Source organism: Tursiops truncatus, chromosome 6, assembly GCF_011762595.2.
Source record: "Tursiops truncatus isolate mTurTru1 chromosome 6, mTurTru1.mat.Y, whole genome shotgun sequence".
Taxonomy (NCBI): domain Eukaryota; kingdom Metazoa; phylum Chordata; class Mammalia; order Artiodactyla; family Delphinidae; genus Tursiops; species Tursiops truncatus.
In genome coordinates, this window is record NC_047039.1 from 28,968,208 (window position 1) to 28,988,664 (window position 20,457).

General features: G+C 33.5%; 1 protein-coding gene across 7 annotated transcripts in view; it reads right to left on the reverse strand.

The window, feature by feature from the left end:
* ERCC6L2 (ERCC excision repair 6 like 2) overlaps positions 1-20,457 on the reverse strand; it is a 158,518-nt gene that overhangs the window by 99,721 nt on the left and 38,340 nt on the right. For all 7 annotated transcript variants that reach the window (XR_012332448.1, XM_033857844.2, XM_019940413.3 and 4 more), the window contains exons 4-8: positions 14,958-15,151; positions 7,974-8,135; positions 7,367-7,574; positions 1,478-1,618; positions 359-472 (exon numbers count right to left, since the gene is read on the reverse strand). Coding sequence is in view for 6 of the 7 variants with exons in the window: in XM_033857844.2 (XP_033713735.1) it covers positions 359-472; positions 1,478-1,618; positions 7,367-7,574; positions 7,974-8,135; positions 14,958-15,151 (819 nt within the window). In the remaining variant the exon portion in view is untranslated. The remainder of the gene's footprint in view (positions 1-358; positions 473-1,477; positions 1,619-7,366; positions 7,575-7,973; positions 8,136-14,957; positions 15,152-20,457) is intronic.

The window sequence follows — 20,457 nt, forward strand, 5'->3', positions numbered from 1 at the left end:
CATTTTAATCCAGTAGATAAGATAAATGTAATTAGACACATTATTAGTGGAATTAGGACTGACTCATCAAATATCTTTAATTAGTAATTATATCAAAAGATGTTAGGAAAATAAATATATCAACATTATCAGAGGCATAAAAAAGTTATTTTAATTTAAGGTTAACTTTTCTCACTTTGATTAAAATTTTAAGTGCATATACTTCTTTGACACCTAAATTAAAAAAACAAGCAAGTCAGTTACCTCTTAAATTTCATACAAAAATAACTTAAGGGTATTTGGCTAAGAAATTTTATACCAAATATAGAATACTTATACCAAATAGCATCACAAAGAAACTTAAAAAGTCAACCCAAACCTGTTGTTTGGAGGTGCTAGCAGCCTGCAGTAATGCAACATGGTTAGCTACCTTCTGAAGGACTGCAAGGTAACTGAAATACAAGGTTTTCACTGTTTCGCCATGTGAATTGGTCTGTAACCAGAAAAGTACAGAAAATAAAAATAAGCAAGGGACTAACATGGCTATGTAACTACTTATATCACAAAATATGCCACTTACAATAATACTTATTATCCGGTTACTATTGGCACCATACGCTCTGAGAAAATAATGGTCAACTGATAGACAAAATATCCATGAATCACTAATGTGGAATCGTAGTTTTGGTGAAACATACACAATGATGTTTTTAATAAAAGAGGGGAGAAAGTCCTCATTCCAGGAAGTATACACAGTGATAGAAATGCTGCCATAAGAGGTTCCTGGTCATAAAACTCTACAGTGTGGTGATGGTGTTACATAGAAGCCTTTACTCTCTCCGCTCACCCATTCCAGTTTTCTAGGAAACTGTGCTATTACAAAAATGTGAAGTGGTTAAAGTCAGCAAAATAAATGAGATATGGAATAAATACCAATCTAGATAAATATTTACTTATGGTCCCTCTATGCATGTGGATATGAGTCGATAATAAAGTAGCAAGGTGAAAAAAGGGCAGGAAATACATAGATTTTTTTAAAAAAGCATAAATGAATATTTGTTTCCAAATAAAAATAAAATACTTTACTGTACTGATTTCTTTTAAATTAACATTCACTCTCAGATCAGAATATTTTAAGCCTGCTATCAAAGAGGAAGTATTATCCATTGATAATGAGAAATTTACTGGAAATGAAATGAAATTTCAAGATTAAAGCAGGATACTTCCCAGTAACAGTTGAAAGGGAAGATATAAAATTGGAGCTACTTTTAAAAACTAGTTTTTTGAAAAGATACTGAATATTGTATTTTGCTGTGATTACTATTTGATATTGTAAAATCTTTTGCAAAATTATTCCCTTTTCTTAAATTACAGCTACTAAAACTAAAGAACCATGTGAGGAAAAGTTATTTTATCTGCTACTTACTTTGATACTATTAGAATACAGTACTCTGTAATCAAAAGCAAGATAGTAAGGATATCGTACGGAAATGCTTACCTTATAACAACAATTTCTCCTTTTTCGGCCACTGCTGCAGGTACAAGGCTTAGAAGATTGAAGTATCAAAGACACATCTTCTGTTTCTAATACTGTTTGATAGACGGCTTTCTGAAAATCTGTCAGAGAACAATATACCATCTGCCAAGATAAAATACAAGGTAACTATTAGTATCTTTTTCATAGCAATAATAATCACAATGCACATCAGGTTTCATAGACTGTAATAGTGAAAACTGCTCATAAATTTATATTTTTTCTGGATACATCATTATACATAGGAGCATATAAGAAAATTTCTCCTAATTCTCCCATATTCTATGCTACAACCCTACCCTAAAGTATACAAATTATAACTTACTTTCCAAATAAATCTCATAGTTTTTCTTTAATTTAAAAAATCAAAATATGAAAAAAGTATGTAATTTCCTTATAAATTTCTCAACATATTATTGTGGGTCTTTTCAGGGGTCTATATTATTAGCCCATCATGCAAATAAGTGATTAAAGTTTAGGTCAAATAAAAAAACTAGAAAAGGAAAAAGGGAAAATTTTTAGAACAATGGTATGGATAATACTTACTGAATTACTTGAAAATTTAGAAAAAAATTAAAAACTTCCTATTACTGAAAACAGGATAAAGCATTTGCATTTGATATCTTGCTATAAATTCCCAAGATTAGTAAAGATAAGAATTAAGTAAATACACATAAAAGCAAAACTTGTAGAAGTTGCTACTTTGTGCCCAAATTCAAGAAAAGAAAAAAATATAAGAAAACAATGCCACAAAGTTATAGTGGATACAGTTTGCCTTATATTTCTGGTAGTACTGGAAATTGGTAAAATTCTTCTACATATAGCTGTATGTAACCAAGGTCATAAAACTAAATATATCCATATTAGGACTTTGAGGAATGTGAATAGGGGAAAAGCCACCTATTTTAAAATATTTATATGTGTGTATCACTACAATAGAATATTACTGCAAAAAAAAGATGCATGGTGCATATGAGAATATTGAAGATGGAGTCAACGATTAAGGTACAGAGGGAAATTCTGAGTTATTATTTTCCTCCAGGTTTACTAAGATATATTTGACATACAACATTGTGTAAGTTTACAGTGTAAAACACTATGATTTGATATGTGTATTTATTGCAAAATGATTACCACAGCAGTAAGGTTAGTTAACACATTCATCACTTCACATAATTAGTTTTTGTATGTGTGGTGAGAACATTGAAGATCTATTCTCTTATCAACTTTCAAGTATACACAGTATTGCTAACTACAGTCACTATGCTGTACATCAGATCCCCAGAACTATTCATCTTATAACTGGAACTTTGTACCTTTTGACCAGCATTTCCTCATTTCCCCTAAACCTGAGCCTCTGGCAAACACCATTCTACTCTCTGTTTCTGTAAGTGTAGCTTTTTTTTTTTTTTAAACTCCACATATAAGCGAGATCATACAGTATTTGTCTTTCTCTGATTTATTTCAGTTAGCATAATGCCCTCCATGTTGTCACAAATGACAGATTTCCTTCTTTTTTATGGCTGAATAATATTCCATTCTATATACATACATATTTTCTTTATTCATTCATCTGTCAACAGACAGTAAGGTTGTTTCCACATCTTAGCTATTGTGAATAATGCTGCAATAAACATAGGAGTTCAGGTATCTCTTCAAGAGTAATTTCATTTCCTTCAGGTACACGATCATCCCTCAATATCTGCGGGGGATCGGTTCCAGGACCCACCTCCCCTATGTTTAACAAAATCTGTGTATGCTCAAACCCCTTATATAAAATAGTGTAGTCTTGGTCCTCTGTATCTGCAGATGTGGAACCTGCAGATGCAGAGGACCGACTGTATACCTGGAAGTGGGATTGCTGGTAATTCTATTTTTAATTTTTTGATGAATCTCCATACCATTTTCCATAGTGGTTATACCAATTTACATTCCCACAAACAGTGCACTGGGGTTCCCTTTTCTTCACATCAGCACAACACTTGCTACCTCTTGCCTTTTTGATAACAGTCATTCTGACAGGTGTGCACTGATATCTAATTGTGGTTTTGATTTGCATTTCCCTGATGATTAGTGATATAGAGCATCTTTTCATGGGTCTGTTGGCCATCTGTGTGTCTTCTTTGGAAAAAAGTCTGTTTATTAGGTCCTCTGCCCATTTTTTAATTGGATCGTTTGGTTTTTTGCTATTGAGTTGTATGAGATTTCATATATTCTAAATGAGTCCCTTATCAAATATATGGTTTGCAAATATTTTGTCCCATTCAATAGGCTGCTTCTTCATTCTGTTGATTGTTTCTTTTGTTGTACAGAAGCTTTTTAGTTTGATGTAATCTCACTTGTTAATTTTTGTTTTTGTTGCTGTGCTTTTGATGTCATATCCAAAAAATCATTACCAAGGACTTCCCTGGTGGCACAGTGGTTAAGAATCCACCTGCTAATGCAGGGGACACAGGTTCAAGCCCTAGTCTGGGAAGATCCCACATGCCGCGGAGCAACTAAGCACGTGCGCCACAACTACCGAGCCTGTGCTCTAGAACCTGCGAGCCATGAAAGTCTGTGCACAGCAATGAAAACCCAACACAGCCAAAAATTAATTAATTAATTTAAAAAAATCATTGCAAGACCAATGTCAAGGAGGTTTTCCCCTATGTTTTCTTCTACGAATTTTATAGTTTCAGGTCTTACATTTAAATCTTTAATCCATTTTGAGTTAATTATTATGAGTGGTGTAAGACAGGAGTCCAATTTCATTCTTTTGCATGTGAATACCCAATTTTCCCAGCACCATTTATCAAAAAGACTGTCTTTTTTTCTCCATTCAGTACTGTCTCCCTTCTAAAATATTGGTGGACTGTTTACACATGGGTTTATTTCTGGGCTCTGTATTCTATTCCACTGGTCTATGTATCTGTTTTTATGCCAGCACCATACTGTTTTGATTACTGTAGCTTTGTAATATAGTTTAAAATCAGGAAATGTGATGCCTCCAGCTTTGTTCTTCTTTCTTAGGATTTATTTGGCAATTTGGGGTCTTTTGTGATTTCATACAAATTTTAGGATTGTTTTTTCTATTTCTGTGAAAGATGTCATTGGAATTCTGATAGGGAGTGTATTGAATCTGTAGATTGCTTTGGGTAGTGTGGACATTTTAATATTAATTCTTCAAATCTATGAATATGGAATCTTTCAATTTATTTGTGTCTTCTTCAGTTTCTTTTATCAATGTCTCATAGTTTTCAGCATACGTGTCTTTCACCTCTTTGGTTAAATATATTCCAAAGTATTTTACTGTTGAGTTGTTACTAAAACATGTAGTAATATTCACTGAACACTGCTTACATATCACATATTTCAGAGCAGCCATGTGAGGCAAGCACCATTGTCACCATTCCCATTTAAAAGATAAAGAAATCAAGGCTTCCCTGGTGGCGAAGTGGTTGAGAGTCTGCCTGCCAATGCAGAGGACACGAGTTTGTGCCCCGGTCCGGGAAGATCCCACATGCCGCGGAGCTGCTGGGCCCATGAGCCATGGCTGTTGAGCCTGAGCATCCAAAGCCTGTGCTCCGCAACGGGAGAGGCCACAGCAGTGAGAGGCCGCGTACCGTAAAAAAAAAAAAAAGATAAAGAAATCAAGTTTTGAGAGATTTAACAAATTGCTCAAGGTGATAAAACTAGTAAGTAGGGGAGGCAGGATTGAAGCCTATGGTATTTGATTTCAGAGACCAAGTTCTAAAACTCTGTGCACAACTCTTTCTTCATATACTTAAAATTTATTGTTCCTACTAGATATATAACTAAAATTACACAAAACATTTAAAAAGTGGGGTTCAAAAAATAAACAAATGGGACCTAATGAAACTTAAAAGCTTTTGCACAGCAAAGGAAACCGTAAAAAAGACGAAAAGACAACCCTCAGAATAGGAGAAAATACTTGCAAACAAAGCAACTGACAAAGGATTCATCTCCAAAATACACAAGCAGTTCATGCAGCTCAATATCAAAAAAAAACAAACAACCCAATCCAAAAATGGGCAGAAGACCTAAATAGACATTTCTCCAAAGAAGATATACAGATTGCCAAAAAACACATGAAAAGATGCTCAACATTACTAATCATTAGAGAAATGCAAATCAAAACTACAACGAGGTATCACCTTACACCAGTCAGAATGGCCATCATCAAAAAATCTACAAACAATAAATGCTGGAGAGGGTGTGGAGAAAAGGGAACCCTCTTGCACTGTTGGTGGGAATGTAAATTGATACAGCCACTATGGAGAACAGTATGGAGGTTCCTTAAAAAACTAAAAATAGAACTACCGTATGACCCAGCAATCCCACTACCAGGCATATACCCTGAGAAAACCATAATTCAAAATGAGTCATGTACCACAATGTTCACTGCAGCACTATTTATAATAGGCAGGACATGGAAGCAACCTAGATGTCCATTGACAGATGAATGGATAAAGAAGATGTGGCACATATATACAATGGAATATTACTCAGCCATAAAAAGAAATGAAATTGAGTTATTTGTAGTGATGTAGATGGACCTAGAGTCTGTCATACAGTGTGAAGTCAGAAAGACAAAAACAAATACCATATACTAATACATATATATGGAATCTCAAAAAAAATATGTTTCTGATGATACTAGGGGCAGGACAGGAATAAAGACACAGACGTAAAGAAGGACTTGAGGACCCGGGGAGGGGGAAGGGTAGGCTGGGACGAAGTGAGAGAGTAACATTGACATATATACACTACGAAATATAAAATATATAGCTAGTGGGAAGCAGCTGCATAGCACAGGGAGATCAGCTTGGTGCTTTGGGACCACCTAGAGGGGTGGGATAGGAGGGTGGGAGGGAGATGCAAGACGGAGGGGATATGGGGATATACGTATGTATATAGCTAATTCACTTTGTTATACAGCAGAAACTAACACAACACTGTAAAGCAATTATACTTCAATATGTTAAAAAAAAAAGTGGGGTTCATGAAGTATTCCAATTGAATGATAATATATGCTTTAGATCAAAAAGTCAAATGTTGTATCAGTTTCCCCAACTTGCATATCAAGATCATATTTTCCTTTCAAATCTATTTTTAAAAATAATAATCAACAGGATATCCTAAGATTAGGGTATTTGATAGGACTGCCCCTATTGAGGACAATATTAATTAGATTTAATTCACAGTAATTTTTAGAAACTTTATTCCATTGCCTGAGCTAGAAGAACCACAAGATTAAAAACTATAAAAGACCACTATATTTTATAAAAATTTTCTTAAGGTTAACACCTCAAATTTTCTTGTACAATTAACAGAATTTAATTGTAATTTTCCTACAATTTCTTAAAATTAGGTTAGTTGTGTAACTGTACATTGCATTCTACAAGAAATGTACCTATATAAAAAAAGCTTTTAACAACTTTGGCCTGTAGTTAGAATTAAATTACCAAAGAGTATACTGGGTTGTAGATGGTACACAGTATAGGAAGGACAAAATATGAACAGAAAACACATTACGGAAAGAAGTTCTTCTTCCTTCATTGAGGAAGAATTATATCAAAACCTTCTTGTTCTAAAATAAGAGAAATGAGTTTAATGTATATTAACAGTAAACCTGTTAGATAAAATGTTAGTAAAGTTAGTGAGGAAGATGACTGGGCTCAATTAATATTTTATGAAATTCTGCATATAACTTTTTTTCATACTGAGTAAAAGGCAAAAATCTATATTCATAAAATACCACAGGAGATAGGTTTTCTCTTCAAAAGGAATATTTTTAGAAAAAATGAAACACGACAAGAAATTCATAATATACACAAAAGCTGTTCTCACCCGGTCTTCCTTCTTAGGCAACTGATCCTTGATTAGAGTCTTGGTACGCCTGAGAAACCATCCAGACATCTTTTTTGCAAGCCTTTGCATGGCCTTTCGGCCAGTAGCTAGTTCTCTTTTTGTTGCTGTGTGTCTCTGACCATGTTCTAGTTGGTCAGAAAACTGTTTCTTGAAGTGGATCATGCTACCTAAAAGTCCTGGCACAGCCCTTTATAAAGGCAATAAGAAAAAATGTTAAGGCTTTATTAAACTATCTAAATAGGAAATCACTAACTTCTTTTTGCCTTTAAAAAATATACTAAGTCACTTGTTTATTAATGATAACAATAACAAAAGGCAAGAAGCAGAATGGTCTTTATCACAATTTTAGTGAACAACTATAAGAAGATGATGGAACTGGTAAATTAGTTCAGATATTTACTTCAGGGACCAAGAATAATAAAGATAGGCTTTCATGGGACACTATACTCTGAATACTATGTTTGGGATCAAACACTTCTGTAAACAGATAATTTTTTTTCAGAAACAAATAATTAGGAAACACGGTAACATTAAGTTAAGGAAGTATTAAATAATTTTCCAAAAAATAAAAAGTGTTTTTACTCACCAGTCCATAACACACCACAATTCTTTCATGTTGTTCTGAAGAATGGTTCCAGTGAGGCCAATTCGGACATTACATTTTAAAGCTTTCATAATTTCTGTTACTCTAGCTTTTGGATTCTTGATTCTATGAGCTTCATCTACAATGACAGCTGACCATTCCAAACTATAAAGTGAGGAAAAAGGGAGGAAAGGTTGAAAAAATTTCCCTTTCTTAGTCTATATAATTTTTAGAGTGCAGCTTTCTCTACCGAAGTTTTGCAGTTTTTTTCCTCTACTCTTTGTTGATTCCACGGAATTCTCACCTCCTTATTTAAATGATCACAGCTTTGGACAACCCATGAAAATTAAATGTGTAGGAAGATAAAAAGAAATAGAGATTTTGTTTAGTAACAATGAAATGAAATAACTCATTTAAACATGACTAAAATGACAAAGAAGGAATCTTCTAAAAGTAATAAAACAGAGAAATAAATACCATGTTAATTATGAATGAAAAAATATCAATATAAACTCATGATTTTTAAAAGTTGTACTACATAGCTCTGTCTGCTAAAAAGGTTTAGAATTGATTGTTACCCCAGTAGCAATGAACAACCATAGTGGTCAATCCACTAAAAGGAAGCAGATTCCCATGGTGAAACAGTTGATTTCAGGTGTGCAGCAGGGGAAATACTGGACAGTGAGAAAGCACAGATGTATTCAAAGACAAATGGGGGCATGTCCAAAGGACACAGGAGCCAGACTAATTAGAAAATTTAAGCATGACTATAGGATAGTATAAAACATTGAATAAATAAAAACCCAGGAGTTGTATGAAAAAATTTACTTTAGACCTTTACCTCACACCATATACAAAAACTAACTAAAAATAGATCACAGACCTAAATATAAAGCTAAAACTATAAAAGTTATAAAATGTAGGAAGAAATCTTGTGACTCTGGGTTAGGGAAGAATTTCTTAGATATGACACCAAAAGCATGGTCAATAAAAAATTTTGATAAGTTGGACCTCATCAAAGTTAAAAACTTTTGCTCTTCCAAACACACAATTAAGAAAATGAAAAGACATACTACAGACTGGGAGAAAATATTTGCAAATCATAACCTGATAAAGAACTTGTATACAGAATTATATAAAGAACTACTACAACACAGTTGAAGTTAAGACAATCCAATTAAAAAGATGGGTAGAAGATTTTAATAGACATTTCACCAAAGAAGATATACAAAGGGAAAATAAGCACATAAAAAAGTCATCATTGGACTTCCCTGGTGGCCCAGTGGTTGAGAGTCTGCCTGCCGATGCAGGGGACACAGGTTCATGCCCTGGTCCGGGAAGATCCCACATGCCGCAAAGCGGCTGGGCCCGTGAGCCATGACCGCTGAGCCTGTGCGTCCGGAGCCTGTGCTCCGCAACGGGAGAGGCCACAACAGTGAGAGGTCCGTGTACACCAAAAAAAAAAAAAAAAAAAAAAAAGAAAGTCATCATTAGAAAAATGCAAAAAAACCCCAAGAGATACTACCGAAAACCTATTTGACTGTCAATCAAAAAAAGACTGACAATATTAAGTACTGGCAAGAGAAACTGTAAACCTCATACACTGCTTTTGGGAAAGTACAGCTATTTTTCTAAAACAGTATGGCTGTTTCTTAAAAAGTTAAATTTCCTCACACCACCCAGCAATTCCATTCCTAAGTATCTATGCAAGAGAAATGAAAATTTACATTCACACAAAGGCTTGTACGTAAATGTTCAGAGCAGCATTATTGGTAATAGCCCAAAAGTGGAAACAATCCAAACGTCCATTCACTGGACAAACAAAATGAGATATATATATATATATATATATACACACACACACACAAAATAGTACTGTTTAGCAATAAAAAGGAATAACTACTGAAACATCATACATGATGAACCCCCAAAAACATATTAAGTGAAAGAAGCCAGACACAAAAGACTACATATTGTATGAAATTTATATGAAATTTCCAGAAAAGGCAAATCTAGAGACAGAAAGTAGATTAGTGGTTGCCTGGAACGAGATGGGACCAGAGATTGACTGAAAACAAAAAACTTTTTGAGGTGATGGAAATGTTCTTAAACTGGATTGTGGTGATAAATGCACAACTTTATAAATTTACTAAAAACCATTCTATGCTTAAAATGGGTACATTCTATGGCATGTCAATTGTACCTCAATAATCTATGAGTCCATAGTGATACTCAAAAAACAGGGGTTGGGGAGTGGGAGAGAAACTTTGCTATCATTGCGAATGACCATTGTACCAATTTGTTAGTCTGAAAATTGGAAATTAAAGCAAAAGAATCAAGCATCACTCACCTTGCTTTGCCGGTTGAAATTATAGTTAATTTCTAATTATAGGAGAATGCTGTTAATAAGTGTAGAAGAAATGATAAACTTAGGAAAATATTATTTTGCAAAACCCAATAAAATAACTGATTCAGGCAAGAATAATTTCTGTATGCTAATACCACTAAGTAAAAGGATTGAGGGACCAGGATATTGAAATGGTAGCAAAGCGTAACCCACAGAGTACTTCTAATTGTAAAGGGAGAAACATATCTTTACAATGGAGAGATCTGATGATCACCTCCTTAGCCTATGGGACAAACTTCGCAACATTAATAGTAGAACAACTTGACATTAATATCTCCTGAAATAATGTAATATGAAGTCCACAGCATCATTTATGAAGTATTCTTGTCAAAAAATGTCTGACCTGAAGCTAATTAAGTCTTTAGAACAAAATCAGCTTACAAAACTACATATGTTAGAGGAATACATAACTCCTTGAGAAAGCAATCAGACAAATCTAATGTGAGACATCCTAAAACACAACTGGCCTGGTCTCCTCAAAATGTCTTATAATAAAAAAATAAAGTTGAGGGAATGTTCTAGATTAGAAGAGACTAAACAGACTTAATAGTCAACACACACACATTACCTTATATCTTGCCAACATATATACACACACACACACACACACACAACTGGTGACTACAGGTGTTGAGTATATAGATGTTCATGTACTATTACTTCAGTTTTTCTAAAGGTTTGATCATTTTCTTAATATAAAGTTGAAAAAGGATAAGAGATCAAGAACAAAGGAAAAGAGGAGAAAACAATCACAAAATTTTAAAAGCAGGGAAGAAGATGAACAAGACAACTTATAAAAACAGAGGAAGGAGTATCCCATGCCAGTAGTAAAGAAAGCCAAGAAACAATCTGATTCATATTATTGAGCTCTTTCTTAAATGGTAGCACCAGATGCTTCTGGAAATTGGAGTTAGGTAAATGTTCAACAGTCTGTTTAAGAAGTTGTTGGAGCTCCTATATACTATTCGTTATCCCACAAAATAGCCAGCCAGGACACTGTAAAGTAAGCAAAAGAAGGGCAAAATACAGCAAGATCTTCATTTTTCCTTAAGAGGAAATCAACAAGTGATGTTAAAAACTTAAAGGATAATTTTTAAGTTGCAGCATAAACATGTTCTTTGAGATATGGAAGTAAAAACTAGGAAGATAAGTTAAAGAGTTGAAGGTGACTGTCTCTGAAGAACAGCTAATGGGGGTGGCAGACAGGAGTGAACTGTGTTCATATTTGGCTCTTTAAATAATATGCATATATAACTTTGATAAAAATAAAAATGAAGTAAAATATAACCGTAATAACAAAGAGATACAGCTCACTTATAGAGTGTTTATCTACTCTATGGATTATCTATGATAAATGTTTAATCCTGGTCTATCATATGGAGCATTCTCACAAAAATTACTTAATATTTACTCAGATTGAATATAAATTATATTGAATATTGTTAAAAATAAAGCCATTCAAACAAATAAAGGAAAACTAAATACAACAAAAACTGTAACATTTGATTTTTCTAATTTTGCACAGAAATGTTAGAATTCTTATTTAATATTTATAACAATCACAGAAAATAACCACTTGACACTATTATATGCTAGAAGTGTAATAAGCACTGAAATACAGAAATTATTCTATATCAAAGACCTCACAGTCTAAAGGAGCAGTTAAACAAAAATTAAAATGACTGTTGCTATGATAAATGAATTTATTACATTTATCTAACTATAGAATATCTCTTACATAATACATTGCATAAAAGCCCAAAGTGAAGGTTTAAATCTCATGTCCACGACTGACTTAGTTGTTGTAGGCTTGGGTAAGTTACTTAACTTCATGCCTCAGATTGTTCCTGTCTTCTGACAGCATCCAGGAAATAGTAACAGGCAAACTTATGAGCTTGTAAAATAAAATCCTAGAGCTTACAAAAAATGGTAGCTCTAAATCCAACTTTACAAAATAATTACATTAAATATAAATGGACTAAACACTCCAAATAAAAGGCAGGGATTATCAAAAAGGATAAAAATGCAAGACCCAGCTATATGCTAACCACAAGACACTCACCTTAAATATAAGGAACAGATAAAAACAAAAAGTTGGAAAATGATAAACATACAGTAAACATAAGAAATCTGTATTGTCTATATTAATACCAGATAAAACTTCAAGATTATTAGATATGAAAAGGAACATTTTTAAAGATAAAAGGATCAATTTATAAGGAAAAAATCCTAATCATCAACGTGTGTGTACCTAATTACAGAGCTTCAAAATATATGAACTGAAAATTGACAGAACTGAAAGGAGAAATAAACAAATCCATAATTATAATTGAAAATTTCAACATTCCTCTCTCAGAAATTGTAAGCCAATTAGAAAGAAAATCAGTAAAGACAGAGAATACTTGAACAACACCTAACCAAACTGACTATACTGATATTTATAGAACATCACATCCAACCACGGTAGAAAAAACACTTTTTTCAAGTGTACACAGATCAGAAAAATGCAAATTACACTGCAATGGGATACCACTATACATGCTAAAAACAAAAAAACTGACAATACCAAATATTGGTGAGAATATGAAACAAACGAAATTTAATAGGTTGCTAGTTGGAGTAGAATAGTACAACCTCTCTGGAAAATGGCTTATCAGTTTCTTCTAAAGTTAAACCTATACTTACCATATAACCCAGAAATCCCACTCCTAGGAATTTACAGAAGAGAAATCAAAATATATGTCAAAAGAAGGCTTATACATAAATATTACTTAAATTTTTACTTACAGTAACCAAAAACTGGAAAACCCAAATATCTATCCTCAAATGAATGGATAACAAAATGTGATATATTCATAAAATACAATACAATTCAGCATTAAAAAAGAATGATCACTGATACATTCAATAACATAGCTGAATCTCAAAAACATGATGATGAGCAAAAGATGCCAGACACAACAGTTCTGGAGGCTCAAATTCCAAGATCAAAGTGTTGGCAAGTTTGGTTTCTTCTGAGGTCTCTCTCCTTACAGATTCCTGCTCTCTGTGTACATGAGTTCCTCGTATCTCCTTCTCTTCTTCTAAGGACAACCAGTCAGATTGGACTCCCAGATTAAGCCCCACCATAATGGCTTCATTTTAATTTAATTACCTTAAGTTACATTCTGAGGTTCTTGGAGTTGGGACTTGAACACATGAATTTGGAGGGGACACAATTTAGCTCATAACAAGCCTCCTAACTGGTCTTTCTCCATTCAGTTTGGCTCTACTCTGCACAGAGCAGCTTCGTTACTTATAAAATGTAAATATAATCATTTTTATCATAATAGTAATCTCCTGAAAACACTTCAGGGACACTCTGCTGCTCTAAGGATAAAGACCAAAAATCCTCTAAGAGGCTTTCTGTTCCTTGCTTACCACACTGGTGTTGTCATCTGGCCACTTCCTTCTTACACTCTAGGCTACAGTCATTACATGCAGAAAGCATCAGAACTGTTTTCATTTATTAAAAAGTGCTGTGATCTTTGTTGCCTGAAGGCCTCTATAATTTTGTTTATAAGGGATAAATTTATTTATTTATTTTTGGCTGTGTTGGGTCTTTGTTGCTGCACGTGGGCTTTCTCTAGTTGCAGCAAGCGGGAGCTACTCTTGGTTGCGGTGTGTGGGCTTCTCATTGCGGTGGCTTCTTTGTTGCGGAGCACGGGCTCTAGGCACACTGACTTCAGTAGCTGTGGCATGTAGGCTCAGCAGTTGTGGCTTGCGGGCTCTAGAGCACAGGCTCAGTAGTTGTGGCTCACGGGTTTAGTTGCTCCGCGGTATGTGGGATCTTCCTGGACTGGGGATCGAACCCATGTCCCCTGCATTGGCAGGCAGATTCTTAACCACTGCACCACTAGGGAAGTCCTCTCTGCAAATGTTGTTTGTTCCCTCTTCCTGGATTATTTTCCTGCTCTTTCCTATTCTTACCTATCCTTCAATTCTCACTCAGCTCATAGGTCATCTTCTCTGGGAAGCTCCCTGACTACTCTCCTCACTCTGCAGCAGTCAGGCTCCTCATGTGCTCCTATAACATCCCCTGTTTCATATTATAGCGTTCACATGACTTTATAATTGCCTGTCTCTAGATTCCCCACTAAAATCTTAGGATACAGTTCATTTCTTTTGGGTACTTATAGTCCTGGAATAGTGGTTCTCAATATGTATATGCATTTTTTGCCACTCTATATTCACAACAGACTCCCATAATTAAAATAATTCATGAAAATCACTGTTTTAGTCCAGAGGTATCATACACATAAAAGGCTGCACATGAGATTTAGGACAAGTCCTATGCATTAACATGCATTGTTTGGATAGGTAATAGAGGAAATTAAATAAGGAACTGTATAAAATCTGACTCAGGATTTTCTTCTTAGAAAATAAGTTAATTATTATAAACTGTCTATTTCAATAATCCTGAAATAAAGTTAAATCATGCTAAAGAATATTTAGAGCTTTAAAAAAATCACAATATAAAGGGATAAATACAATTGACATAAACAGAATACTAATGCAATCATTCCCATTATTTCGATTACCTGTTAAGTTCATCCAGACATAAGCGCAGCGTTTCATATGTTGTTAGAGCAATTTCACATTTCCTCTGTTTCACACGAGTCAGTTCACTGTCTTTTTTGTTACCATGTAAAATAGTGACTCTGAAATATCCCCAGGTGTCCAGTTCATCCCTCCAGTTGTAGAGGACAGAAAGAGGAGCAACTATTAAGAACATCTGTAAAAAGAAGAAAAAAATTTAATGATATAATTTTTTAAATGAAAAAGAACCCCAAAGTTAAATCCAGAATATCAATAGTCCTATTCCTTGATTTTTGACACTGTAGTTAATAAGTATAAATACAACTGAGAAATTGAATATATCTGGACTTAGAAGTCCATCAAAAAGTACTGTTGTTTACTTAGCACCTTATTAGGAAAAAAATAGATACCCAACCTTGTCCAAAGGAGCAGCTATTTTTTATTTTCCCCCCAAAAGGAGTTGAGAGATAAGAAAAAAATAATTCTCCAAAACAAAAAAAAAGAGAGTATAATCAGGATCCCAGTAATAACTTCAAGGGCCATGTGGGTAATAGAAATATGCAAAGCAGGCCAGGTTTTTTATTGAAATGTATGGTCTTCCAGAGCTCTCTTTCCTTTTCACTTTCCTAGTCCATTTCCTCTCCCTCTCTCTCAGATACTATCAGTTGATAACCTGGAAAATTCACTGGAAAATTGAACCAATTAGAAGAAAACCTCTTCTCTTATCACTAGATCAATAACCTACCTATAATTACTTCTATATATTCTGCTCTCCCATCTATTACCATGGGTGAACTGTCCATGTTCTTTTCTAAAGACAAACCCTGAACTTATATAGTGGCTCCAATCACTTCCTGTCAACCTGAAGTCAATGATGAAGAAACTGTTCCCAATCTGCCCAACATGATTACATTCTGCTTTTCAATGGACCGCATACAACCCCAAGCAAACACATTCTAATATATATTTCTCAGCGTTAAAAAACAAACCTAACAAACAAAAAAGTTCCTTCTTAAACCTACATCTCTCTCTAGCTATCCCCCATTACTTTACTTTCTTTATAGAAATGATCCTCAGGAGTTATCAATACTTGCTGTCCCTACTTACTCTCCTCCTGTTCTCTCTTAACTCATGTAAGTGGGACTTCTGCCCTAACCCATTAAGATTAACAATATTTCTGTTTAATCTTGAAATAAATGTTTTGGGGTTTCACCAACATTTCCTGTACTAATCCCAAATCCTGTTGTCATCAGCCATTTTAATTTTTAATGTTTTTATCTCCTACTGTTACCACTATTCCTAAGCTATTATCTTTAATAGGGTTTTAAGTAAGTTTCTTTTCTGCAGTTTTATACTTGTCCTACTTGAGAAAGATGAGCCAATTACACATACATACAAACAAAAAAATTAAATAACAAACAAAAAAATAATACAATACTACTCTAAATCCTACACTCTCTTCTATGAAACATTTCAGCTGGGCCATTTGTCAGTTGTAAGATGTCATATCTGTGACTTTGTTTTAGAAACAGGAAAAAGAAAAAGAAGAGAAGATTAACCTACTAAATGTGAGAGTTCCTTTCTTCTACCCCAGCATCAAGCATATATAAGTACTTTTTTGTCATACGTGATTCATCTCAAATAGTTTCATCTTCTGGCTCGGAATTTATCTTATGAATTCCATTTTTCTCCTACTACCTTCAAATAAAAAATTTGGGCTCCAAGTAATAAGCCCAGTTATTGTCTCTGCCCAACCCCCCAACCTTTTTACTTTTTAATATCATAAGATGAAAATGTTATCCAAACTCCATCTGAGCACTTTGAGCAGTTTTCCACTCGAGGGGTCATTCATCAAAGGTGTCAACGAATCTACACTTTGTTGTACAGCAGAAACTAACACACCATTGTAAAGCAATTATACTCCAACAAAGGTGCTAAAATAAATAAATAAAAAAAAAAATCCCAAACCTTAAAAAAAAAAAAAGGTGCCAATGAACCTAAAGATTCCTAGAATCGGCCCTAAGATTCCAGAAGTTGTTTAAAAATTAAGACATTCCTTATAGACATTATTGGTCTTCAAAGTTGTAAAAGGTAAATCAAATGGATCAATAACTCATTTTAATACTAAAAGAGGTAAGAAAACTGAGTTATGCCATTTAACAGACATTAACCCAAGGACTTCACATAAAAATGCTGTAAAGTAAAAATATTTATTATTTCCTTTTTAGAGATGAGAAAACTGAAGTATAGATGTGTTAAATAATATGCCCAAGGTCATAATGCTATAAAGTGGAAAAGTAAGTATTTGAACCCATGTCTGTGTAATGCCAAAGCTCTTAACCAACAATGATATATCATGTTAGCACCTTAAATCAGAAAGCCTATGACCTTGAGATGCATAACATTCTTATTTGCCACTGTAACTATGGTACTTTGTGCTGTGCTTAGAAAACAAAGGTGTTCAGTTGATAAATGAAATAATGAATAAAAGCATGTGTCAGTGGCAAGGTAGGAATAGCACTGTCTATGCAGAGGACAATGACAGACCACCAGAGCCAAAGTAAAAATTTCACATTGGAGGAAGTGTGATATCAAGCTGAAAAATAAAATGTACCTATATTGAGAGAACTTACAGACCATAAAATTGGAATTTTTGCTATTTAACGCAAAACTCTAAAGCATATTCCCTGTAATTAACTCTACAATCTTAATTCTTTCAAAAATGCCAAATCTAATTAATTTACATCCTAATTGTGCATAATTGATAACTTTTCCTTTGATATATTACAGCTATTTAATATATGGAAATTTAAGTTGAGAATCCACTCTAGGAGCCTCTGCAAATCCCTTTTAGAAAAGCAGCATAATAGGAATACCAAAACTTGATAAACAGTCTTAACAAAGTAGAAAATTATAGACCAATATCACTTAGATCAATGGAGAGCAAAACAATAAATATCATCTCTTCTAATTAAACAAAAGTAAATAAAACCTGAGAATGGAAATGACAAGTAAAATTATATTTTCAGAAAACATAAGTAAAGCAAATAAATGAACAGTAAATTAACTAACAAGAATATCAAAGAATTAAGAAAGTCAAATTTAAAAATATATGTGGCACCTTAAATAACTTAGACCAGATTGACTTATAACTTATATACAAATGATTCCAAAAGCAGCAGAATGTATTCTTAAGTTCACATGTGACATTCTCCAGGATAGACCATATGTTAAGCCACAAAAAAAGTCAATATATTTATGAAGGTTGAAATCATATCAAGCATCTTTCCTGATGACAGTGGTATAAAACTAGAAATCAATTACAAGACAAAAACTGGAAAATTCACAAATTTGTGTATAGTAAACAACATGCTACTGAACAACCAATGAGTCAAAGAAGAAATCAAAGGAGGAATCAAAAAATACCTTAAGACAAATGAAAATGGAAATATAATGTACCAAAATTTATTGCTGCAGCAAAAGCAGTTCTATGAGGAAAGTTCATAGTGATAAATGACTACCTCAAGAAACAAAAAAATTCTCAAATACACAACCAAACTTACACCTCAAGGAACTAGAAAAACACAAACTAGAAAATGAAGCCTAAAGTTAGTAGAAGGAGGAAACTAATAAAGATCAGAGTGGAAATAAACAAAATAGAGACTAAAAAGATGACAGACAAGGTTAATGAAACTAAGAGCTGATTCTCTGACAACACACACAAAATTGGCAAACCTTTAGCTAGACATAACAGAAATAAAGATAGAGAGCTCAAATAAAATCAGAAATAAAAGAGGAGAACTTACAGTTGATACCACAGATATAAAAAGGATCATAAGAGACAACTACTAACAATTTTATGCCAACAAATTGGAAAACTAGAAGAAAGGGATATATTCTTAGAAACATACAATGTACCAAGACTGAATCATGAAGAGATAGAAAATCTGAACAGAACAGTTCCTAGTAAGGAAATTGAATAAGTAACCAAAAACCTCCAAATAAACAAAAGTTCAGGACCAGACAGCTTCACTGGTAAAATCTATCAAACATTCAAAGAATTAATACCAATCCTTCTCAAACTTTTTGAAAAAACAGAAGAGCAGGGGATGCTTCCAAACTTATTTTATGAGGCCCAATACCAAAACCAGACAAGGATACCACAAGAAAGGAAAATTATAGGCTATATCCCTGATGAACATAAATATAAAAATCCTCAATGAAATATTAGCAAGATGAATCCAACAATACATCAAAAATGATCATAAATTATGATCAAGTGAGATTTATTCCATAGATGCAAGGACGATTCAACATATGCAAATCAACTGCATGATACACCACATTAACAAAATGAAGAATAAAAACCATACGGTCATCTCAACAGAGCAGAAAAAGCATTTGAGGAAATTCAACATCCATTTATGATAAAAACTCAACAAATTGGGTACAGAGACAACATACCTCAACATAATAAAGGCCATATACGACCAGCACACAGTTAACATCATACTCAATAGTGAGAGCTGAAAACTTTTCCTGTATGACAAGGAACAAGACAAAGATGCACACTTTCACCACTTTTATTCCCATAGTACTGAAAATCCTAACCAGAGGGGGGAAAAAAATCCAAATTTGAAAGGAAGTAAAACTGTCACTATTTGCCAAAGACACAGAAATACACGGAAAACCCTAAACATTCCACCAGAAAACTGTTAGAATTAATAAAGAAATTGAGTAAAGTTACAGGATACAAAATCAATACAAAAATCCGTTTTATTTTTATACACTAACAACTATTAGAAAGAGAAATTAAGCAAACAATCTCATTTACAATTGTATCAAAAAGGATAAAATAACTAGAAATAAATTTAAACAAAGAAATAAAAAATCTGTATACTAAAAACTATGAGACACTGATGAAAAAAATTTTAAATGTCACAAATAAATAGTAAGATAATCAATGCTCATGGAAGAATAAATATTGTCAAGATATCAATAAATGGTGCTGGAAAAACTGGATAACCACATGCAAAAGAATGAAACTGGGTCACTGTCTTATACCATACACAAAAATGAACTCAAAATGGATTAAAGACTTGAAATTAAGACCTGAAACCATAAAACTCCTAGAAGAAAACATATGCAGTAAGCTCCTTTACATCTTGACAATGATTTTTTTGATTTGACACCAAAGGCAAAGGCAACAAAAGCAAAAACCAAAAAGTAGGACTACATCAAGCTAAAAAGCTTCTGTACAACAAAGAAAACCATCAACAAAATGAAAAGGAAATCTACTAAATGGGAGAAAATATTTGCAGACCATGTATATAACAAGGGGTTAATATCAAAAATATATGAAGAACTCAGTAGCAAAAAATCAAACAAGTAGCATCATTTGCAAGATAATAAACTAAAGAAATAGTGTACAGTAAATAAAATACTGGAAAATTTTTTGTTTAATCACCATTGAAATTGTGTCTGATGCTGGCATTATGACTG